Source organism: Macrotis lagotis, chromosome 1 (genome assembly GCF_037893015.1).
Source record: "Macrotis lagotis isolate mMagLag1 chromosome 1, bilby.v1.9.chrom.fasta, whole genome shotgun sequence".
NCBI classification, from domain to species: domain Eukaryota; kingdom Metazoa; phylum Chordata; class Mammalia; order Peramelemorphia; family Peramelidae; genus Macrotis; species Macrotis lagotis.
Genome location: NC_133658.1, coordinates 248,592,595 through 248,618,216, shown reverse-complemented (window position 1 = coordinate 248,618,216; position 25,622 = coordinate 248,592,595). Strand labels below are relative to the sequence as shown.

The 25,622-nt window shown below is 41.8% G+C and overlaps 1 protein-coding gene across 2 annotated transcripts; it reads left to right on the top strand.

Moving 5' to 3' along the window:
* Nucleotides 1-1,987: 1,987 nt before the first annotated feature.
* LOC141504834 (ganglioside-induced differentiation-associated protein 1-like 1) lies at nt 1,988-25,356 on the top strand. 2 transcript variants are annotated; one of them, XM_074210150.1, is made up of 7 exons: nt 1,999-2,167; nt 2,421; nt 7,404-7,671; nt 8,540-8,713; nt 12,389-12,486; nt 15,597-15,711; nt 23,325-25,356. In XM_074210150.1, exons 1-7 carry the CDS (start codon nt 2,055-2,057, stop codon nt 23,666-23,668), a joined length of 1,113 nt encoding a protein of 370 aa, XP_074066251.1. In that variant the 5' UTR covers nt 1,999-2,054; the 3' UTR covers nt 23,669-25,356. The 2 variants fall into 2 exon arrangements, with proteins under 2 accessions (XP_074066250.1, XP_074066251.1); XM_074210149.1 differs by lacking the exon at nt 2,421 and having other exon boundaries at nt 1,988-2,167; nt 7,479-7,671.
* The last annotated feature ends 266 nt before the right edge of the window (nt 25,357-25,622 follow it).

The window sequence follows — 25,622 nt, the reverse complement described above, 5'->3', positions numbered from 1 at the left end:
TTTATTGAGTTGGAGGGGGAATTGAGGGGAAGGATAGTCCTGTGCCTACAGAAAATCACCTTAGGGGAGGATTGAAATGCAGAGAGAATTGAGTCAGGCAGAGCAACCAGAAGACTATTGCATAGTTCATGAATGAAGTTATAAGGGCCTGTATTTGAGTAGTGGCAATGTTAGAAGAGAGAACGGGTCATTTTCAAGAGATATTGAAAATACAAAATCAACAATTCTTGGTAACAGATTGGATGATGGGGGTGATGAGAAATAGTAAGGAGTTGAGGATAAACTCTAAGTTGTGATACTGAGGGACTGGGAGGAAGACATAGCCCTCAAAACAATAAAAGGGAAGTTGTGGAGAGGGGGGCACTCCTAGGCTTTAGGCACTGTGGCCTCTATAAACTCAGAGAGGTGGAGGAAGGCAGAATGATATTTTGAAAAGGGCCAGCAGTCTATTTGGTTAGAATGAAGAGCACAATGTGAAATAAGGCTGTAAAGGTAGGTTGGAGTCATATTGTTGGGGACATCAAATTCCAGGTTGATAAACTAACTAGAGAATAGCTGAGAATTAAACACTTTGCTACTCCCAGAAGGACTTGTCTTTAAAGGGAAAGCTTGTTATAAAACTTTCAAATGCTGGAATATCAGCCAATGGGATGGACTGCCAGTATGAATATGTTGCCCTTCTTAAGTGCTAACTTCAGAATTCTACTCAATGATATCTAATTCTGACTTCAGATGGCTGATGATGAAGCAGGTCTCCTGTCTCCCTGTAAAGAGGTGATGGATTGATTATAGGCGTTGAAGGAGGCATTCATTTTCAATCATAGCCAAAGTGATGATTTGTTTTGCTTTATTGCATTTATGTTCCACAAAGAAAGGTGGTGTGGGGGAGGGAGGATATTGGAAAGCAATGATGATATTAAAAAGAAGAGCATCAATAAAACATTTTTAAATCATGAAAAAAATATGAGAGTCAGCATGGCATAGTGAATTAAGAGCTAGTCTTGAAGCTGGAGAGACCTGGATTTAAACATGACACAATCTGTGATCCCGGGAAAATCACATTAATTTTTTGAAATTTTAGGGAGGTATTTAAGAGTCAGAGAAGGTGCAAACCTTCACGATAGAGGGAGATTCCTCACTTGTGAGTTTCTATACCAACAAAAAGTTAGCCCCAGTTCCTATCCTTATCATAAAGAAAAATACAATCCTGAGAATTAAGTAGGGTCTATATGATTATTCCTCATATTATTGAGGAGAAAAGGGAATTAGCTCAAAGTTATACAAATAGTGACACAGAGGGGACTCAAATCTGCGTCTTCTGATTCCAATGTGCTCCTGCTGAACCCTACTACCCCTCTAAGGAGGAGGAGGTTGGGGGGGGGATGGGTGATACTTTCCAGTTGATACTTAAATCCAACTATCAGGTGACTACTCATACTAGCACCTTTAGAACATGGAATGTTAATGCTGGAAAATTCCCATTTTACAGATGAGAAAGTTGAGGCTCAGAAATATTCAGTAACTTGCTCAAGGTCACATAGCAAATATTGGCAGTCAGGACTTAAAGTGGATCTTCAAGCCCAGGGCTGTCACTCCTCTGTCCAGCAATGTCCTAGGCAGAAGAGATGAAGGTCCCTTTCCCAGTGGGCGGGATGATCTCTCTAACATAATTCAAATTCCCAGTCACCCTGAGCAATCTCAGGTGTCTCGCAGAACTGCCAGGGCCCATGCTGGGCTTGGACTAGAGCAGGGTGATGAATTCTGCAGTGACCCAATAGCCACAGCCATTTGCCTTCAGGGTGGGGCAGGGGAAGGCTCCCTGCCGGTCCCTCTGGAGCCCCCCGATGAGTAATGTGATTCCAGCCTGGAGCCCCAGTGACAACAGAGGCTTTGGAGAGGCCATGTGATGCTCCGTGAGTGCTGCTGCTGCTGCTACTGCCACCACTAGGAAGCCTCCTTTCCCCTTTCCTTCCCAGCTCAGCCTGTCATGGCGACGCCGAACAATCTGACTCCCACCAAGTGTAGCTGGTGGCCCATTTCAGCGCTGGAGAGTGATGCAGGGAAGGCTCCAGAGGCCTCGGAGGGCCAGGAGACAGCTGACCCCTCCCAGTGGACCAAGGAGAGCCTGGTTCTCTACCACTGGACTCAGTCCTTCAGCTCCCAGAAGGTACATGCAGGAGGCAGGCTCTGGAGGGCAATGGGAGTGGGGAACACAGAAGCCCGGGTATTTTAGCCTCCTGGTTCAAGGGCCCTGGGATGGAATGGGACCTGAGCTTGGTGGAGGGGTGGGGAGGTGGGGAGGAGTGTCGGAGTAGGTGAGGCTTCGCTCTCTTCATCCCCAAGGAACAGCCAACACCATGGGTTTCCCCGGGGTGCTCCAGCCCCAGCCTGCAGCTAGCCTGGTTTTCCTGGCAGGTTAGAGTTGCAGTTGAGGGTTCCGGGAGGAGGAGGCAGCCGTCCCCAACCCACTCACCCACCCACCCACCCAAATCCTGGTGTCTGAGACCTGCTCATCCCTTCTGCCTGGGTATTCTGGTTCCCAAGGAGAAGCTAAGAATGGAGGGGGAGGGGAGGGGATAGGGCCAAGAAGACAAGTGTAGACAAAGAAAATAGCAAAGAAAGCTGCTGTCAAAAGGAAGAGAAGGAAGGGGTTATGAGGGGCTCAGCTGGAAGAACTCCCATTTTCCCAGACCAGATATATAAGATCCTATTATCCTTTGTCCCAGACACTGCAGCCCAACCCAGCCCAGCCCAACATAGCTAGTTCTAACCTTTTCCCACAGAACTGGAGATGGGGGTTGGGGTGGGGTCAGGGTGAATAGAGGATCTGTGGTTTTAAAGCACCCTGACTCCACAGATTTTGAACTACAGGGTCTCTCAGAAATCATTTAGTTCAACCCCTCACTTTACAAATGAGGAAACTAAGACCTAAGACAATGACTTCCCCAGGGTCATAAAATGAATTGGTTTCAGAATTGGTTACAAGGTCTCACTACTTCCAGTCCTGGGCTTGGGGGTTGGTGGTTAGGGACTTCACTCAGCCTAGACTTTCTCCTGCCTGGGATGCTTGTCCTCCCTAATCACATAGGTTCAGCCCTCCCCGTACCTATTCACCTCTCAAACCAATGTATTCAAAGTTGCCTGGGTTCTGAAAGGAGCACGAAAGGTTTTTTGGTTTTGTTTTGTTTTTAAGAATGAGATTTGGGGTCAGAGAGTCTAGGTTAGAATCTCAGTTCTATTGACTAATCTCTGTGACCTTAGGCAAGTAACCCTTCACTCCTTAGCCTCAGTTTTTTTCTGCTGTGAAGTAAGGGAAATGAATTCTAAAATTCCTCCCAATTTGATGACTATGATGCTGGCTTCCAAATAGGAGTTGCTTAGGAATATCAGAGAAACTGTCTTATGCCCAGAAGTTCCCAGCATCTGAAGCTCCAGCCAATACCTCTCCACTATCCTACACTACTTCTCTTCCCTTCCAGCCTGTTTTCACACTGGGAAGGAAAGAGTTAACCCCCCCCCTCCCCATATTTTCCCCACCCTCCTCAGCCTGTCACAGCTCCTTGGGGCCTGCTGGGTCCTTTCAGAGCTAGTCAGGCACATTTAAAGGCACAGGACACCTTTAATGATTCATTAACCCTTTGGGCTAATACAACCCTTTGGGAATTCAAATAAGCTTCAATGATACCAACTTCCTGAATGAAATTCAGGGACCAGTACTATGGAGTTCATAGTCCCTGGGAATGACCAGAGAGGCAGAGGAAAAAGGAATATCACCCTTCTCCCTCTTCATCCCTGAAGATAGGAACAATGAGGGAAGAGGAGACAGTATAAAATTGCATTGTTAGTAAGGATCTTAAAGATCCAAATTCCTTCCCCTCCTTCCTCTCCTTCTCCCTGCACCCCAGTCTCTCAATTTTATAGATAAAGGTACTGAGGAGGGGAATTAACTTGCCCAAGGTCATACAGCAGGTTAGTGGTTGAGCCGGGACTAGAACCCGGGGTCTTTTGACTCTAGTCTGCTGCTCTTTCCATTATATCTTACTCCTCTATGTCCTTTTAAGTAGATATTCCTCCAAAAGTTAGGGGCTGGGTTAGGGAGAGGCTGTAACACAATTTGATTCTTAGGGAGTGAAGGTGGGACTTGATATCCTCCCCACTCCAGTATCTTTGCCAAATGGGGTCATGAAGAGTTGGACATCTGAAACAAGTGAACAACATAATCAGTTACTGATTGACAATCAGACCCTTGGGAGTGCTAGGAAGGGATGGGGGGGGGGCGGAATCCTTGTGTTCAGCACCATGGTCAAGGCCACTGGAGAGGCTTAATAGCCAGCAGCCAAACCTTCTTAACTTTGACTTTGAATATGAGGAAGAGTGAACTCTGACAGGTGTCAGTTCCTATGGTCCCCAGTCCACTGTGGAGTACCTTGCTTTTCTTGAGCCTATGAGACCCTACAGATACTTTCCAACTTTAGTCCAACTCCTGGATGACCAGCCTTGACTTGGTCTTAGCCTTTACCTTCAGCTACAAACACTCAACTGAACAGAGCTCTTACCCTTTACCTTGCATTTTCAGTGCCTGGACTGTCTCATTTCAGAATTAACTCACCATTTAAATGGTTTTAAATTTGAGGAAGAAGTTAAGAAAGAGAACTTGATTTTGGGTCAGAAAGCCTTGGTTTAAATCCTAGCTCTGCTTGTCAGTAACTGTGACCTTGAACAAATCAGTGGATTTCTCTGGGCCTCAATTTCTTAATTTGTAAAATAAGGGGATTTGACTGTTTTCTAAAAACATTCTAAATCTGACCATTCTAATCCCATTAGGGTATAGTTTAATAATTTGAAGTCTTTCTAGCTGTTCACCAATAGTTTTTTTTTTTCTCTTTCAGTTGGACCTCTGGAAGGCAATCTTCTAGGTCCATAGGGATACTATACTGTTATACTAACCTCTGCTGCAGAAATGTGATATACTATCATTTTAGATCCCCAATACAGTACTTTCAGGTGCCCTTTCCTTCAGCAAAAGAGAATTTGAGATACTCAGTCACTCTAAAGAGTCAGGGAATGAATATTCTCTCCCTGGGGTAAGGGTAGGAAGGATTAGCAGCTTGCCAGAGGATCCTGGAGAGAGAGAGATGCCTAAACCAAAAGAAGGAGTCACTAATAGTAAAGACTATCTAGAATGATAATCACGAAACCACAGAATGTTTTAATTGTAAAAGATTTTAGAATACAAAGCAGAGAATGTGAGGGATGGGATAAACATGCATACAGTAGGTGCTTAATAAATGCTTATTGATTTGAATTAGAGCCAGGGCAGTCTGTAAATAAGCAGGCTATTAGGCACAGGCAGCATTTGATGTGCTGAGGATGCAAAAAAAGGCAAAACACAGACCTTGAGCTCAAGAAGTTCATGACCTAATGGGAGTGGGAGAAGAGTATACAAACTTCTATGAATAAACAAGATATACAGAAGATAAATTAGAGATGATTCCCAGAGGGAAAGCAGAAGGTGGAATTTTAGTTGGGACTTGAAAGAACCCAAGAAAGTTAGGAGTAAAAGATGAGGAGAGAGAGTATTCTAGGCAAGAGAGATAGTAAGTGAAAATGCCTGGACCTGAGAGATGGAGTTAAGAGAAAATACTTGGAGCATCTAGTGCAAAGAATACAAGGATTACATTGTCACTGGGTGGGGTTGAGGCTATAAGGAGTAAGATTAGAAAGGTAGAAAGAATCTAGGTGGTGGAGGAATTTAGAACCAGAAGGGACTTGGACATAATCTTGTTCAATCCTCTCCTTTTACTGTTGGGGAAATTGAGACCCCTAGAGATGAAGTGATTTGCCCAAGGTCATGCAGATAGTATGTGGCAGAGCTGGTCCTATAACCTAAGTCTTCTAACTCAGAGTACAGTGCTTTTCATTTAGGTAGGGGTGATGATATCTTGGGATACCACCAGGAGCCCCTCCAATTTCTATTTAAAGCTGGTCCTGCCTCCACACAACAAAGATGAAAAAGCTAAGCAGATGACTCTGATGACCCTTCTTCACACTCCTCCTTTCCAAGTTAGATTTCCCAGATGCTCTGGTCCATAGTTCAACTCAGGAAAAAAGAGGTTCTCCTTGGTAGCTTCTGCAACCTCACACCTATAACATTTACCCTAAGTCACTCTCTCTAAATAAAACATCAATAGCTCCTTCCCCCTACCCCTACCCCATCAAGCATCTGTACTTCTAAAAATCTAATGTAAGTGACAAGCAAAGGATTTTGGAGTTGAAAAGAAGCTTAGAGACTATCTAGCCTGACTTCCTCATTTTGTGATAAGGAAACCACAGCCCTGAGAGAGAGTAAATTGTTGGGGTAGAATGACTGATGCAATATACTACACAAATGTTAGGTCCTTTCAGCTATTAAAAATTATAGAATGATGATATTGATATCACTATTCTCTTTTTGCTGAAGCACAGAATGTCAGAACTCCAGTATAACTATTCCATTTCACAGATGGGTAGGCTGAAGCCCAGTTTTAGTGATGGTTTAGGATGTTTCCATCTATACCAACTCTGGCAACTATTCTCTGTGTGTGGTATTGCTTGGGTTCCCTCCTTGCTGCTTTCCTGTCAGTGGTGCTGGGATTATCTGGGAAGAAGAAGAGACAAGTGACTGGGCTAAGTTAGAAAAAATTGAATAATATTCCAGGAAAGAACTCATGAGGAACTTAAAGCTTTTCCCCCAACTCTTCCAGCCCTCATCACCATGCCCCAGGCAAGTTGTGAGGATGAGCAAGGCTGCCTTACCCACTTTGGGCTGCTGTGTACCCAGAAATACACAAAGTCATAGATGTGCAAGAGCTCATACATCCTACACAGTTCGTGTTTATGTCCTGCTTTAGAAGTATGCACATATAGGTACCACGTCTCAGAGGTGCTAAGGAACAGACTACTAGAAAAAAGCAGAACCCACCCACGCAGAGTTCACACTGCCCCACAGTGCTGCCACTGGCAGTCATCAACATCCAGGCTTCCAGACAGAACAAGCCTCCTCCTACCTGGTGTGAAACTGGAGGAGCTCAGCTCTGATTAATGAGCATTCAGCCTTGACTTTAGTCTCTTCAGACCTCTGTTTCCTCCTCTGTAAAATGAGAGGGTTGAAACAGATGATCTCTAAGGTCCCTTCCTGAGTCTTTGTTCTGTGCATTATGTCCCTTCCAACTCTAATGTCTCTCTGAGACAAAAGAACATGGTGGAGAATGATCACTGGTAGCTGACTGGCCCACCCTCAGGAGGATGAGCAGAATATTTAGGTCCCTGCCAGGTTACTCCCAGCTCACATCCCCCAAACCAGTATTATACCCTATTGTGTGTTATCTCCCTCCCCACATGCCCCCCATCTCCCCTGAACAGAGTTTCCCCCTGTGTGTGTCTGGGCTCTTCCCATGCCCCTGTCCCCTCTGAGCCCCTCCACCCCAACCCCCAACCAGGTACGGCTGGTGATTGCAGAGAAGGGACTCCCCTGTGATGAGCGGGATGTCAGCCTGCCTCTGAGTGAGCCCAAGGAGCCGTGGTTCATGCGCCTAAACCTGGGTGAAGAAGTACCAGTCATCATTCACCGAGACAACATAATCAGTGATTATGACCAGATCATTGACTACGTGGAACGTACTTTCACTGGAGGTATGGTTACTTGTTTACCATGGGAAAAAAAAAACCTGAAGGCTGGAGGCAGGCATAGAAGCATGGGTAAACCAAGGCCTCTGCCATTTACTAGCTATGTACCTATGGGAAAAGTTACTTCTCCCTTCTGAATCTGTTTTTATACTGGATAAAGTGCAAGCATTGGATTAGAATTCTTAAACTATGACCAGTGAACTTATTTTAAAATACATCTGTTTTAATATGTTTATTTCAATATTCCTTTGTAATCTTATGTATTTTATTTTATATATTTAAAAATCTAGTTTGAGGAGTACATAGGCTTCACCAGATTGGCACAAAAAAAAAGGTCAAGAACCTCTGAACATTTTTTCCCTAGCATTCTGACCTTTCTACTTCTAAACATTATGAGTTCCTTGAGGTCTAAGAGTTTCTCAGGGGGAAGCTCCTTTGGTCTTCTCTGCCAAAAGGACTCCTCAAACCAGGGTAAGCAAGGATGTCTGTATAATGGGACATGCTTTAGCCTGAAATTTCAAAATCCCAGATCTGTCTGTGTGATCATGAGCAACCTACTTTCTTGCTCTGGGCCTCAGTTTCCTCCCTTGTAAAATGAGGGGTTGGTCTAAATGCTTCTAGATTTTCTTTCCCAGTCTGATTCTGAGGGATTCTGGTACCACTGGAGAGTCCAGAGAAGTTCAACTCTCTCCCAAGTGACTGTGTTCCAGAGAGAGTGGATATGATCAGACACAGGACTGAGACCATGAACCTAAGACATGTATGTTGGGTCTGTAATACCTCACTCCCTGAAATAGGATTGGGAGAGGCTTCTGATATCCCCTTCATGGTGGACCATACCCAACCTTGCCTCTTTTCTCTTTCCCCATTCCAGAACATGTGGCTCAGTTAATACCTGAGGCTGGCAGCCTGCTTCATGCCCGGGTACTGCAGTACCGTGAGCTGCTGGATTCCCTCCCCATGGACGCCTACACCCACGGCTGCATCCTCCACCCTGAGCTCACCACTGACTCCATGATCCCTAAGTATGCCACGGCTGAGATTCGAAGTAAGTGGTCAGCTCAGGCAAGCCTAGCCCAGGGGTTGAGAATCAATTCTTTCCATCTGTTTCTTTTTCCTTCCTACCCACCTCTCTCTTTCTCTGATTTCTCTCCATCTCTTTCTAACTCTTCTTTCATTTTTCAATCCTTCAGTTTTTTCCTCCTCTCTCTATCTCTGGCCCTTTCTCCCTTCTTCCCTCTTTCTATTTTTTTTTTAAATCTCTCTGACTCAGTCCTTTTCCCCCTATTCCAGGCTCTGTGTTCTCCCCAAACCAAAACCAGACCCTCTGTGTTGTCCCCAATCAGTGGTTTGGTTTCATCCTCATTTCCCTTCCTACCCCCTCTCCTTCACCAAAGCTGCTGCTGCTTCTATCAGGGTCAATTGTAGAGAGTCAAGTGGAACATGTGAAATTTAGAAGATACACATCTCCACCCTGCCCCACCCCCACCCACAGCAGCAGGGTAGGTGCTGAGAAGGAGGGTAAGTCACCTTGGCCATGGAAGCCGATCAGTCACCTTGAGATCTACAGTGCCAGGCGCCTGCTGGAGTTTGATACCACTAATCAATCAATGGACAGGTCCAAAGGGAGCCTTCCTCCCCCTGGTTTTCCTTCCTTTTCCCTCCCCACTAGACCTATGTTGAGTAGCCCTGTTGAGGGCCAGTGTCTGCCCCAAGTGACTGACTGAAGAGAAGATGCTGCTCTTGACCTTCAAACATTCATGAAACATTGACGAAGCTTAATATAGCCAGGCAGCAGGAGCTGAGGAGGTGCTCCCTGGAGCCTGCAGCAGCCTAGGTAGGGTGAGGCCAAGCTAAGAAAGCAGTGGAACCCTGACATTCCCCAGAGGCAAGACCGACACAAGTGGAACAGCCCCCTCCCCAGTGGGACATTGTAGACATTGGGATCCTAAAATGCCAAATACTGCTAACTTCAGAGAAGTAGGGTTTTGACCTTGGGAACAAACAAGTGGTCCTTAGTTGTCTGGTACTCTAATTTGAAGGGTTCCCATAGAAAATTCCTCCTTCCTAAATCTTGTCTTTCTGTTAATACTGCCTATAAATGCACCTTAAGATTCCTCTGGCTTAAATTTGTTCTCCTTAGTCTCTTGAGTGTTTACATGTTCACCATTCCTTCCCACCCCACCCTGGACTGGGAGCATGTTGTAATAGCCTAAAACTTAGAGAAGTAGACCTGGAGGACCTGAACTTGAATACCAGTCAAACTACTCACTACTGCTATGACTTTTAGCAAAGTCACTAACCCTGCTGGGCTTCATGGGTCCTCCATGTAAAATGGGAAATGAAAGAATTGGACTAGATGATTTCTAAAGTATCTTCTCACACACACACACACACACACACACACACACACACACACACACACACACAATTTCTCTCCCTTCATGATGCTGACTCCTGCTTCTTCCTCCTCTTCCTTCTCATTCTGGTTTGCCAATCTCTCTTTTGCTCTGCCTATTCTGGTCCTATTCAGACAAAGAAGAGAGAGGTTGAGTGAGGAAGCAAAGGAGAGAGAAGGAGAGGAGTGCAGAGAGACAGAGAAAGGCAGAGAGAAGGATTTACTTTGACTAACATGGGGGAAGAGAATGATGCTTAAGAGGTGGATTTGACATAATCACTTTACCTGATGTCTGCCTGTCATCAGAAAATATCATTTAGGAAGACACATTGAGACCCAAGTAGACAGTAGACAGAGTCCTGAACTTGAGTCAGAAATCCTAGGTTCCAGTGCAAGCCATGGTATTTTCTACTTGTGTAACCTTGAGTGAGTCACATTAGTCTCCTCTATTTCCTTATCAGTAAAATTAAAAGTTGGGTTCATTGATCTCTTAGTCGCTTTTGATTATAAAATCTCCCACTCCTCCTTCCCCACTGATGCTTTTTTTGTCCTTCATTCTTGAAGACCGTGACATCAGGAAAGTGATGCCATGATGATCAAGTGAATTGGATTTGTGTGAGCAGGTGTTGTGCTAAGTCCCTTTCTCCTTCAGAACCATTTAGATCCAGTGGCCAGATATGAATCAGGATGATTGGAAATGGCCCTGGATGTGAGGCAATCAGGGTTAAGTGACTTGCTCAAGGTCACACAACTTGTGAGTATCAAGGGTCTGAGGCCAGATTTGAACTCAAGTCCTCCTGACTTTGGGGACAGTGCTCTATGATTTTGGGGCTCCTTTGACTGAGAAGTGGGAGCAATGTGTCTCCATAGGTTCTTCTATGGGTTAGAAGGAGGAGAAAGAAGTTAGTTGCATGTCTGTGTATAGAGGCACAATATGTATATAGGGAACAATATCAAATCCAAGTCTGCTTTCTGTTATTTCTTCTCTTAATCACAAAACTCTAGTATGAAATTATATAGAATCTCCAAAGGTCTCTAGGATTTTGTTCTTTATTTCTATTATGATTGATATATTATTATAACTTACAATACTGGCTACAATGACTACCAGTAAAAGAAGTATTAATATCTGAGGATCAGAGAGGTCTAGTGAGTTTCCAAAGTCATGCAGTTGGGTTCCAGGTTGCAAAGCTAGGTTTCCTGACAAGTTAACCAACATAGTTCTCACTATATCCTACTGCCTGGCCAGTTGAGCTGGGCAATCTAGTAGGACCAAAGAAAGAAATAGTGACAGCAAGGTGATGCACAAGTAGAATTCTGGATCTGGAGTCAAGAAGACCCGAGTTAAAATTTGACCTTATACACTGTGTGACCCTGGGCAAGTCACTTCACCTGTTTGCTTCAGTTTCCTCATATATCAAATGGAGACAATAACAGTAGCTACCTACCATTTTGTTGTGAGAATCAAATGAGAAAAACAAATATAAAGCACTAATCATCATGCCAGGCCCATACTAGGAGATATTTAAGTGTTAGCTATTATTACTATAACCCCAATGAGGGACTAATAAAAAAATAAGGAAAGCATCCAGAGAGTGGGTCTGGGACCTGCCACAAAATCTACTTCCTGATCTCTAGATTAAAGTCCTGTGTGAACTTGGATAGGCCATGCCTCATAGAATCTATGACCTGGAAATGACTTCAGAGGTCATCGAATCCAAACAGGGATCCCTTCCCAACATCCCCAATGTGCAGTACTTCAGCTTCTGCCTGGAGTCCTCCGCAGTGGGAGCCAGTACTTCCTAAGGCAGTCCATTACACTTCTGCCCCCTAGAGTCACCCTTCAGGACAAAGAACAATCCCATTCCCTCTTCAGCACCAGACCTTCCAAGACTGGAAGACAGCAGTCATTCCTCCTGAGTCTTCTCCAGGCTCAGTATTCCTGATTCTTTCACTTACATCACTTTCTCTCTCTCTGGGTCTCTATTTGTTCTGTAAAATAGGCTCATAGCTATGCTACCTATTTCACAGGGATAATATGGTATAGTCCTTTTTTTTTTTTTAGGTTTTTGCAAGGCAGTGGGGTTAAGTGGCTTGCCCAAGGCCACACAGCTAGGTAATTATGAAGTGTCAGAGGTCACATTTGAACTCAGGTACTCCTGACTCCAGGGGCAGTGTTCTATCCACTGCGCCACCTAGCTGCCCCAATATAGCCTTTTTTTTAAGGCTTAAAATGATATCCACAACATGAGTTATCAGTTTTATCTGTATGGGCGATGCTGGAGGGAGTGAGGGGACAGAATCTGCCTTGCCTTCTTTTCTTAGGACACTTGGCAAATGCCAGCACCGACCTAATGAAACTGGACCATGAAGAAGAGCCTCAACTATCAGAGCCCTACCTTTCCAAACAGAAGAAACTCATGGTAAGTCACTGGAAGCCCCACTCCCCCCTGTAGGCTTGTCTGCATGCGTGTGCATGAGCACTCAAACAAGCACACACTCACACTCATCCAAAGTCCAGCCATGTCCTTAGAGGGAAAGAAATATCTGAGACAGCTAGGTAGTGAGTGGATAGAGTAGGGCCCTGGAGTCAAGAGGACCTGAGTTCAAATCCAGCCTCAGACACTTAATAATTGCCTAGCTGTGTGACCTTGGGGAAATCACTTAACCCCATTGCCTTAAATAAATAAAATTTCTAAAAATCTCTGGACCAGGAAGATTCTGGGAAATGAGAAGTTATTCAAATAAATCCAAAGCCCTCAAAAAAGAACTATGAACTCTATTGTTAGGAAAGGGAAAAATAAGGATGGTTAGCAGACATATCAATTTTGGAAATAAAAAATTTTGTAACCTTAGACCAGTGACTTTTTTGCTCTGGGTCTTTTTTCTCCTTAGTAAAATTGGGGTGGTCTAAGCTTCCTTCTGATTCTAACATTCTATGTGCTAAGATCTCTTCTAGTTCTTATATTCTATATCCTAAGATCCTTCCAGTCATAACCATCTAGGAATCTATAATTCTGAAGCTAATGAGCTACTTGAGTGTATGTCCGATGCCCCATCATCAAAACATGGAAGAAGTTCTGGGAAAATATGGGCAGTAAACTTTTCTTAAGATCTTCATCAGGGTTTATTAGAAGTAGGCAGGTGGCACAATGGATAAAGTTTTGGACCTGGAGTCAGTCACTTTACCTTTTCCTGTAAAAATGGAGAGAACACCTACCTTCCAAGGTTACTGTGAGGATAAAAAGATATCATTTATAAAGTGCTTTGAAAGCTGTAAAATCCTTATTGTTGTTTTTGTTGTTAGATGCCTCACCATGGTGTGGAGGTGATCTTGAGTTCTTGAAGGCTGTGGCAGAGAGGTGCAAATACTGCCAGGTCCTCCCAATGTGGAAAAGTTTTACAGACAAGTGATGGACTTGTGTCTGTCACCCAAGGATTAAATAGTGCAGAAAGGCACCACCAGGTGAATGTTTATGGTTACAATATCTCATGAAATTGTCTTCTACAGCATGATTAGGTGTCCATCTATATCTGGTAGGTTACCCATCTGTGGGTATCATTTTAAGCCTTAAAAAAGAGACTAAAACCACATTATCCTTGTGGAACAGACAACACAGCTTTGAGCTATTTTACAGAAAAGAAATGGAGGCTCAGATAGAGAAAGTGATGTAAGTGAAAGAATCAGGGATACTGAGACTGGAGAAGACTAAGGAGTAATTACAAAATCATGGATGCTTGAGGTACTGAAGTGAGTGTGGACCATGTGATGAAGTGAGTAGATTACTGGTCTTGGAATTAGCAAGACCTGGGTTCAAATCTCACCTTAGACACTTACTATCTGACTCTAGACAAATGAATTAGTCTCATTAGATCTCAGTTGCATTATCTATAAAATGAGGGGAATTTATGATTTCCAAGGTTCCTCCTAATTCTAAGTCTATAATCCTATGGGCAACAAATCATAATGGTGCCTCCCAAGGTCCATTCTGTTAAATGGAGCTTGTCTCTAAGGAGATTTTAGCTCTTAACTCCTCACTTCAGACTCCCTGGTACCTGTCCATTCATTCACTCACTCACTCAATGATTCATGTATTGCCTAATAATTTCTTATTAATGCTGAGCATGTACCCAATTCTGAGTTATGTTCTGAGGAGAAAACAGAAGAAATAAATTATATAATCCTTGGCAACAGGAGCTTATAACTTAGTCTAAGAAGAAAAAATACATATGTTCTCTAATTATTTCATGCATGTTAGCCTTATCTTCCCAACTAGACTGTACAATTTTCATAGGTTTTGTCTTTTCCTTCTATTCTGTTCCCAGCACCTAATGACTAGTGCTAGACTGGGTGCATTACTAATTATACAACAGATAGGACAGATATACCGAATCAGCAGAGAGTTAGAGAATGCTAGAGAGGAAGAGACCTAAGAACATCAAACATAGGATGTCATCACTGGAAGAAATCTTAGAACATAGAACAGTAGAGCTGAAAGGAACTTGAGGACACAGAAAATTAGAATTGATGTTGTGGCGGCTAGGTGGCACAGTGGATAGAGTGCTGGCCCTGGAGTCAGGAGTACCTGAGTTCAATCTGGCCTCAGACACTTAATAATTACCTAGCTGTGTGGCCTTGGGCAAGTCACTTAACCCCATTGCCTTGTAAAAAAAACTTAAGGAAAAAACAAACTGATGGCACAGTAGATGGAGTGCTGGGCCTAGAGCCTGAGTTCAAATTTGGCCTTAGACACTTACTGTGTGACACTGAGCATGTCATTTATCTTTGTTTGTCTCAGATTCCTTATATATAAGAAAAATAATATCCCCTATCTCCCAGGGTAATTTTAAGGATCAAATGAGAGCAAAATTGTAAAGCTCTTATAGAGTACCTGGAGCATAGTAAGTATTATAAAAAAGTTATTATTATTATTATTATTATTATTATTATTATTATTATTGACTGAAAAGGACCTTAAATTATGGGATGAAGGATTACAAAATTGGAATAGCAATCACACTAATTGACATTAATGTAGTGTTTTCAAAGTACTTTACAACATTCCTGGGAGGTAGATGCTTTTATTATCCCTATTTTTCAGATAAAGAAAATGAGGCAAACAGAGATTGAGAAACTTGCCCCAAGTCACGCAGCTAGGAAATATTTGAGGTTGAATTTGAATGAACTCCTCATGTCTTCCTGGCTTTAGTCTCAATGCTTTCTCTACTTGGCCACCAATTTAGAGATTATCTAATCCAACTCTTTCAAAATTGAGGCAAAGTGGAGCAGGGATTCACCCAAGGCTACATAACTGGTAAGCAATGCTGTTCCTGAAACCCAGGCTTTCTCACTTTCTTCCCAAGTCTCTTTCTACTAGTATGCACTTCATTCTCAACTGCTCCTGTCCTCACCCTGTCTAATCCAGATGAGGACAGGTAGGGTGGGCTTTGGTAATATTCAGGGAATGGGGAAGCTTGGCCGCTTGGGGCCTCTGGGGTTCACCCCTCTCAACTTAGCTCTGGATCTCCTCAGGCCAAGATCCTGGAACATGACAATGTCAACTACCTGAAGAAAATCCTTGGGGAACTGGCCATGGTGTTGGACCAAATTGAAGCTGAGCTGGAGAAGAGGAAGCTGGAATATGAGGGTATGTGCAGGGTATACAGAAATGGGCTTGGGGTGGGGAAATAGTAAAGAAACAGCCTTGATTTCTTAAACCCCGTAGAAAACAGGCTCCAAGATCCCCTCAGATCTGTCTGCATGTGTTCTTCAAAATTCATTAAGTGCTTTCTGCTAAGGTTCTCAAAGTACAGAAAGCCTTGGCCTCCTGCCACTCTCTCTCCATTCATCTCTCCTGCATAATCTTCCAAAGAATCTTTCTAAGATGGTACTTTCACCTACCATAGTCTGATCAACACCCTATAAAAACACATCCATTTCATACCACAAATTGAGTTCTTCTACCTGGTCAAAAAAGACCTTAGACCATAAAAGATGGCATTTTAGACCTCCAAAGATATTAGAGTTGGATGGTCTCTTATACCTTATAAGTGAAAGACACACTAGAATCTAGAATAAAGAACATTAGAGATAGGACCCTTAGACTATAGAACATAAAATGTCAGGCTTAAAAGAGATATATTAGAACATAGAATGTCAGAGTTGGCATTCTTGGTCCTCTGAAATCTTTCTCCACTCTGAAAAAGCCTTCTCCTTCAGCCAAGTTGATATTTTCATTGTTCTTCATACACATCAAGCTTATGTTTTCCTCCCTCCTTTCCAAAGTGCACCTATTCTTCAAGCCCAAAGTTGGTTCTTATCTGCTCCCTGAACCCTTGACAAACTATAAAGTATAAGGGGAAAGAACACAACTCTAGTGTCAAAGGAATTGAGTTCAGATTGACTTCATCTCACACTGGATGTTGAGTAGACATTTTAAACTCAAGATGTCTAAAACCAAATTCATTCTCTTTTCCTGTAAACTCTTTTCCCCACTCCCACCTTCTCTATTACTGTTGAGGGCAACACCATCCTCCTAGTCCCCCAACCTATCTCAATGTATTATCCTTGACTTCTCTCTATCTCTTACTCCCTATATCCAACCTGTTGCCATGGCTTGTCAAATTCATATTTATAACATCTCTCAAATATGATTCTCCCTTTTAATAATGCCAACACCCTAGTACAGACCCTCATCATTTCAAAACTAGTCTATTGCAATAGCCTGCTGGGCAGGCTGCCTGCCTCAAGTATTTCAATATTCCAATCCATCCTCCATTAAAACACTAAAGTGATTTTCTTAAAGTCTGATCCAGTCATATTACATACCTATCACCTCCAGGATCAAATCCATAATTCTCTGTTGTACATCCCAAGCCCTTCATAATGTTCCAATCTTAATCTCCAATACATTTTCTTTGATCCAGTGACACTGGTCTCCTGGCTGTTCCACAAATAAGGCGCTCCATCTTTTGGTTCTGGGCACTTTCTCTGGCTCTCCCCTAGGCCTGGAGTACTCTTCTTCTACAGTTCCATCTACTGGCTTCTTTTAAGTTTCAATTAAAATTTCCTCTTGTACAAGAAGCCTTCCCCAAGCAACCTCTCTTAATTCTAGTGCCTTCCCTCTCTTAATTATTTCCTATTTATCCTTTTTATAGCTTGTTTGTTGTCTTCCTCATTAGATTGTAAGCTCCTTGAAGCCAGGGATTGTCTTTCCTCCCTTTTTTATATCCCTAGCACTTAACACACAGAGGTACTTAAAAAATGTTTATTGTTTGATTGATCTTTCAGGGCCTCAGTTTCTTCATCTGTAAAATAAGGGAGTTGTATAGATGACTATAAGGTCCTATCTAGCTGTAGAACTGTGATCCTATGATTTTTAGATCTCCCCTCAATGATTTCTCCTATCACATTATTTACCTTTACTGTTTCATTTTACAGGTGTAAGGTGGGTGTAAGGTGGGTAAAAAGAGACAACTGGGACTTGGGAAAGATAAAAAACCCATGGTGACACAATAAATAGAGGCTATTATATAGAATTCTTATCTTCCAATCCAGTAGAATTGGAGCACACATCTCCAAGGGGATGGGGAAGGATGATGCAGATTCTTCTCAGTCATATAACTGATGTGACTATAACAGTGTAGACCAAACACTGAAGTTGTCTTTCTAGGACTGGACAAGTCCAGCTGTTGGGTCCTCTTAGATCCTTCCTCATCTTTCTCTCCCTTCATTGTCTCCAGTAGCTCTTTTGAAGACAAACTAGGTACGGGCACCTGCTCCATGCTGACTGTCAACTGAGATTCATTGTTCAGTAGAGTGAAGGCTTTTCACGAGAAAGATGGAGAGTAACTGTGACCCATGGTCACTGGCATTCTGAAAATGGGTTCTCAGAATAAAGAGAAGGGAATTTCCATTATATGTAAGGAAAAAACTTGTCTTAACAGAGCAGTGAGATACTGAATCAGGGTTATAAGAGGTCAGTGCTTTTTAAAAAACAAGGGTTAGATTGCTCTCTAGAAGCTGGAGGGCATTGATTATCAATCCTCATTCTTGGGTAACCCTCACAATCCAATCTCTCTTCCCCTGCTTAAGAGCTGCAGGGTATTAGTGAGAAAATCACAAAACCCAGCTGATTTCCCCTATTCCAAATTCATGTTGCATTATTTTATCTGGACTCTTGTTTCCACCCAACAATTCTATTCTTCCCTCAATGACTCCTGCAGCAGCTGTTTCAAACTATATTTTCTCTTCTCTTTCAAATTCTTCTTCCTTTCCAACCCGCCCCCCCCAGAAGATAACCTGGAATGTCACTGAGACCATCTGACATAAGCTCTCTCAGTCTCTTCTTCCTTTACTCAAAACTTCTCAGATTCACCAGCCACCCTTGCTGCCTTCTCTGTCATCAAAGAATAGAACAAAGCCATAGTTGTCAATGAGGTTGCTGATCCTTCTCCCTAGGCATAATTTCTCCTACCACTTACTGGACTTTCTTTTTTCTCATGCATCTTCATTCTTCTCTATTGCTCCTTCCCACCTTTCAAACATTTTCAGATCTCCTCAGTACTGAAAAATTTTAAAAGCCTTCCTTTCACCCTTTTACTCCATTTTTCTACCAATCTATCCCCCTTTCCTTTACTGCTAAATTTTTTGGGAAAGATATCTGTACTTGTTGACAACATCTAAGATTATCTGGCATATTAAGTCTTATAAAGCACTTTCTCCCCAATCTTATGAGATAGATTAAATGAATTATCCCCATTTTATAGACTAGAAAACATTATAGATTAGGAGGATCAGGGAAGGGAAATGACCTACCCATAGTTACAGAATAAGTAAGTGTCAGAGTCAGACTCCTAACTCATCAATTTGGGGTTCCTACCAATGACCCAGATCATAACCCACCTATGCCTTCCTCTTCTGTATGAATCTTGAACATAGCTTCCAATTAGTTCACTACTGGGAATCTACCTAATATAATGTGGACCTTCCTCAATTCCTCATGATACCTACCACAAGGATACCAAGGATGCATTCTGAATGCCCATTTTTCATTCTTTACCCTTAACACATGGTCCAGCCCATCTTTCCTTCCTGTCAAACACTCCCTTCACACTTTTTGTTCTTGTTCTTTAAAATTCCCCACTGGTTTTATGTTGCAGCCTATTCCACATTCACTGTGTCCCTATCTATTTTCCTTTGTGTGCCATTCGTTTTTAAGAAAACAAAACAAGAGTTAAGAAAACTAACCAATATATCTGATAGTACTATGGAATATTGGACATCCATAGTCCCCCACCTCTTAAAAGAAGGGAGAAAGGCATATTTTCTTAACTATTATGGGGTTAAGTTCAGTCATTTTAACTATTCAGTATCCTATTTCAGGTTTTTTCTTTCTATTTACATTCTTTTTATGCTTATGCCACTCTATCAGTTCATTTATGTTTCCTATTCTTCTCTGACATTTTCATATCCATTATTTTCTATGACTCAGTTACAATTATAATTAATAATGAACTCAAACCACATATATTTGTTGTCTCTCCTGTTAGATTATGAATGTTTAAAAGAAAGTCTAGTACAGTGGCAGCCAGATATCAAAAAAGGTTTGAGTTCAAATCCTAGCTCTGATATTTACCACTTGTGGATCTCACACCTTGATTTCCTCATCCAAAAAATGAAGGGGTTGGACTAGATAACCTTCTGATTCTAAAATGTAACCCTATGATTCTTGAGAACAAGTACTAACCATTCACATTCCCTGAAGTTATTACAATACCGTGCACTTAATAACTTTTTATTTATTCAGTCATTCATGTGCTACATGTTTTTTAGCCACTTCATGATCAATAGGAATATTCTTTTGTTTCTGGTTCCTGTCTTAGCACAAAAGTGTTGCTCTGGATATTTTGGTGTTTGTGAGAGCTCTTCCCATCTTGGTTTCCTTGGGGCACATCCCTAGCAGGATCAAACACTGCCTTGATGTTCCTTCTGACTATCCATTCCTTTCCTGTCTCATTCATTGGTTCTTTAATTCTCTTTTGAACCCCTTCATTTAGGTGTTACCTAAGTCTCTGAACTTGAACCTCTTTTCTTCTCTCTACATTCTTTCTTTCTTTTCTCTCTAATTCCCTAGTATGGCCTCAAATACCACCTCCTTGCATACTATTTCTAAATATCTATCTATACTATTCCTTGACTTCTTCTGAACTCCAGATCCACATCTCTAAGCTGCTTTTAGCACATATCCACCTGGATGTCCCAACAATGCTTCATACTCAAGAATTTGAGTATAAAGCTAATTTTTTTGTTTCTCCTAACCTTGCTTCTTGTTCTAACTTCACTACCTTATTCTATGGCACCGCTATTCACTTCTTGGCCATGACTAAAGCCTCAGGATTATCTTCACTCTTATTCATTTACCAAGACCTATAGATTTTACTTCTTCAAAATTTTTCTACATCCAACTCCTCATTTCAATTCCCACTTCCAAATCCACACAGATTACCACCTTCCTGGACTACTATACTACTATACTGGACTATACACTGAACTACCATAATACACTGGACTACTATCATTGCTTCCTAACAGGCATTCCTACCTTCAGTGTCTCTTCTCTGATTCACTGCTATAATAATCTTTCTTATATCTTGTCATTTGATTTTTCTGCTCAATAATTTTTCAGTGGTACCCTACTGTTTCCTAAGTGATGTTCTATTTGTTGTATAAGCTTCTAAGCAATCTGGAACTGCTCAACTTTTCCAGGCTTATTTCCTAAATATCTTCACTCATTCTGTTCTAGTCAAAGTGGTCAATGCTCTGTCTCCTGAATACACCATAGGCCTTCTGTACTTTCTTTTTGTTCACACGATTCACTAGTCCTGCAAAACTCTCCCTCATTCTTTTCAAGTGCAAAATTCCTACCCAACTTTCCTTCTCCAGTCAAATACATACTTTCATAATGACCCCCCTCAGATCTCACAATGTTTGCAATACACTCACGTGCTGTTTTATGTTATAGTTATACCCTAAGAGACTTTAAGGAATTTTGTCTTATTTAAATTGTTGTCTGACCAAAGTATAATATAGTACCCTGCACGCTGTTGTTGCTTGATAAATATTTATTGAATAAATACATGGATGAACAGCTAGCCCAAGAAAACTCATTAGAATGTTGGTACTAAAAATGTCCTCAGAGATCATTTAGTTCAGTAGCCTTCAAAATGATTCTGCTCATATGCTCCATCAATATAAATAATAGATAGATAAAGAATTGAGCGTATAACCCTTATATATTGTATTTGTCTAAATATATTATTATAACTGTCTGAGAGGTGATAATAGCCTGAATCCAAGTTGGGGACAAATGGAAAAGATGATGTGGAAGTAGAAATAACAAAGTCCAACCAGTGATTAGAAATGTAGGTGATGGGGCGACTAGGTGGCACAGTAGATATAACACCGGCCCTGGAGTCAGGAGTACCTGAGTTCAAATCGGGCCTCAAACACTTAATAATTACCTAGCTGTGTGGACTTGGGCAAGCCACTTAACCCCACTGCCTTGCAAAAACCTAAAAAAAAAGAAAAAAAAGAAATGTAGGTGAGAGAAAATGATAATGCTGAGATTTTGAACTTAGATGAAGTTCACCCAAGAAGAAGGATGGCAGTGCCCTTGAAAGAACTGTTCTCTGATTAGTTGATCACATTCCTTGGAGTTATTTTCTATATAGTAGACCACTTCCTTCATTTAATAGAGGAAAAAAAAAAAAGAAACCCAAAGAGATGTGACTTGCCCTATATCACACAGCTACAGTTACCTGTAGAGTCAGAATTTGAACCCAGATCCTCTGCCTCTAAGTCAAAGATGTTTCCACTACACTTTCTTATTCTTTCACCAAGGCCTTTTCTTCAATGGAGTTCCTGCCAAAGTCACTGGATCATCCTAAGGACTCCCTTTGGAATAATCTATCTCTTCTATGGCATCCAAAATCAAGTTCTCTTAACTGAATTTTCAGAAACTTGCAGCAAAAGAAGAAAATGACAGGGTTCTAAAGCAAGATATGAGGATAAGTTATCAAGTTTATTTATCTCTCCACAAGAACCATCCATGAGGAACAAGGGAAGATGTTAAGTCCAGAGCAGCTCCCCAGGATGGTTCCATTTGGTTTCTATTTAAAACCTGGTGCCCTTGGACCATTTTGGCTCCAATATCCCCATTTAAGTCCAGTTTCTGCTGCTTGCATCCCAGACATCATTATCATTAGCATTATCATCATCATCACCATCATCTTCATCATCACAGCAATAAAGTACTAAATACTTTACAAATATTATCTCAACTGATCCTCACAACAATGCTGGGAGGCAGATACTATTGTTATCAACCCATTTTACAAATAAGGAAACTCAGGCAAACTGAGGTTAAGTAACTTTGCTAGGATTACACAGCTAGTAAGTGTCTGAGGCCAGAATTTGGGTTCTCTTGACTTCAAGCTTGGTGCTCTATCCACTGTGTCACTTTGCTGCCCCAAATAGGGGCTATATACATGTTAGCCATTATTATAATTACTATTAGTGCCATACAGGTAGTCTAGATAGCAGTAGGACCATAGGATTTAGAACTGGTCATGTATTCCAACTGTCTTATTTTACAGAGGAGAAATTGAGGTCACAAAAGAAATTACATGACTTTTCTAAGGTCACAGAGGTAAGCAGTGTAGGAGCTGAGATGATTCAAATCCAAAAGTCCTGACTCCATATGTCACATCATACTTTCAGTCCTAAGAGTTCAAAGGACAAAGTGATGACAAGGGGGTGGAGCAACTAGAGGAAGTTTTCTGGAAGAATTATATATGAATTGGGCCTTGAATAACAGATAGATTAGACAAGTAAAACGGGACCATAGTTAAAGTAAAACCTCTGAGGAGGGATTGTGCATTCTGTATTTAAGGAGGAAAGAGAAGATAAGCTTGGCTGGCATGATGTAGGTCAAGGGCAGTAATATAGATGTCAGCATTGAGTAGATGTCAGGTCTAATGAATGCCAGACTAAAGGATTCAGACTAGAAAATGAGAAGCCAGTGAAGGACAGAGCAAGGAATATGATAAGTAAAGAATGTTCTAAGAATCAAAGAAAGCATTCAATTTTGAGGCTGAGGTTCTGGGAAAACCATATCAACACTAAGAGAAGCTATTGGGTGACCAGTGAAGTATGAATTTGATTTTTTTTAAATCCTATTTTGCTCCCTCTGCTTCACAGGGCAGAAATGTGAGCTGTGGCTTTGTGGCTGCGTCTTCACACTCGCTGATGTCCTCCTCGGGGCCACCTTACACCGCCTCAAATTCTTGGGACTGTCAAAAAAATACTGGGAAGATGGTAGTCGACCCAACCTGCAATCATTCTTTGAGAGGGTCCAGAGACGCTTTGCCTTCCGGAAAGTCCTCGGGGATATCCATACCACACTACTTTCTGCTGTCATACCCAATGCATTCCGACTGGTTAAGAGGAAACCACCATCCTTCTTTGGAGCATCTTTCCTTATGGGCTCCCTGGGAGGGATGGGATACTTTGCTTACTGGTACCTCAAGAAAAAATACATCTAGAGATGGGCTGTGCTTAGTGTTTGATTGTTGGTGTCTCTGTGCTGTGTGATTCAAGATGAGCTCTCTTCAATTGTCTCATGAAAACTTGAAACAGTCCTCCCAACCCCACCCTTTCCCCAATCTGAGTATATTGTCAATGTGCAAACATTCCATTGTCTAGAAGTAACCAAGGACTCAAGAAAGCTATTAAAACTGGAGAAAAGAGAAAAATAACCCAAACAAAGAAACAAGGAATGCCTTTGATTTTGATTTGAGTTTTTGAGATCCACCTCAGGTGTGAGTTCTGGGCTGATAGCCGGGAGGTAGGCCAGGTCCTTTCCTTCCCATCCTTAACTCCCTCAGCGATATTTTCAAAAGATAAAACAATTAAGAACTAGACTATTCCCAGCCAGAATGTTGAGTGGATCCAGATGCTCTGAAACTACAGCCTTTTATTTCCTCAAAAATGATGGACTTATTTCTCTGGAATCTGATGATACTCCAAAATAACACAGAAGGGCCACAGGGGAGACTTCTAAAGAGAACTCTGTTCTGGACACAGACTCCACAACATTTAAGATCATCATCATGATAATATCCTCTCATTTTTGCCAAGTCTTTTGTAGTCTGTTTAATTCTTTTTTGGGATACACCATGAGTATATCCACTGTCTCGATTCCTTTGGGTATGGTTTCCCTGTTACCTTAAGTGTGGCTTTCATTCAGTGCCATAATGGTTTCCAAGGTCCTTTCTAGTTCTTTATCTAATAATTTTTTTCTGATTATGGTTTTGTTCTCAGTTCCTGGAAGTAGGGAAATCATGAAATACCACATTGTTCTTGGCCCCATCCTTCCTTGACTCTCTTCCTGCACCCTTTGTCTAGGGGGCTGAATGGTCACCTCTAGCCTCTGCCAAAGGAATCTGCTATTCTCCCTCTTTGAAGGCCATCTTCTGATCCTACTAAGGCATTCTCCTACAAAGTACATTCCCTTCCCTCTGCTGGTAGGTGTCATTCTGGACATATAGCAACTACTTCATATGTTTCATATGTCCCTTTGGATATATTTCTAGATCATGTTTCTGGAGACACCACTCACATCTTGCTTCTCTGGAGATATTTCAAAATGTGTCTCACTTAGTACTGCACACTCCTTCCCATCACATGTCTCACTTCCTTGTGCCTTTTGCATGTTGAAAAGGAGTCCAGGTATTGTTGTTGCTCATACTTAGAAATCTTTGAAAAGCCCCAAATAAACTATTCAGAAGGAGCAAGTGCTTTCCATTTCTAAGCATGTCTCAGTAAAACTGGCTTTCTTTTCTCTAGGATTGAGCTTGGCTCTTACAAGAGAAAGGCTATCCACTCCCAAGGGACAGTTTTATGAATGCCTAACCTAGAAATTGGTTCTAGACTTCCTTATTTCAAAGCTCCAAGAAGAGATTTGTGTGAGGTTAGTGGCCAAGTCCTCTGGCACCCACCATGTTATCCAAATGCCAAGGCTACCTAAGGCAGGCTGTTAGTGTTCCAGGGGATAGGGAGGTGGCCTGATCCTATTTGGAAGAATCAAATGGTGAACCAAATACAAGGCATGACTCAAAAAGGAAAGTTGTAAGCCTTCACCATGAGAAACAGAAGACAAAATGACTCATTTGAGGCATTATGATGTAGGAAAAGAAGACTGGCTTCAAAGTTGGAACTTAGCATCTATATGATTCTTATAGGAAAAATGATTTCATTCTCCTGGTTTCAGTTTTCCCATTTGTAAAATGGAGTTAGGTTAGGTTATCAGTAAGGTCACTTTTCAATTCTAAATCCTGTGATACTATTCATTCCATATTCATTCCTTCATTTAACATTACAGAGTACTATCTCTGGTACTGGGGAAACCTACAGAATTTAGATAACCTTGGTCCTTGCTCTCAGACATTTATGGCCTAATAAGCATAACAAGACACAAAAGCTGATAAATATAACATG

Excerpts from the sequence above, each read along its gene's own strand:
- LOC141504834 (XM_074210150.1), top strand. The coding sequence starts at position 2,055 with ATGCAGGGAAGGCTCCAGAGGCCTCGGAGGGCCAGGAGACAGCTGACC. Across the intron at positions 7,672-8,539 it reads GGAACGTACTTTCACTGGAG|AACATGTGGCTCAGTTAATA; the intron begins GTATGGTTACTT and ends TCCCCATTCCAG. Across the intron at positions 12,487-15,596 it reads CCAAACAGAAGAAACTCATG|GCCAAGATCCTGGAACATGA; the intron begins GTAAGTCACTGG and ends GGATCTCCTCAG.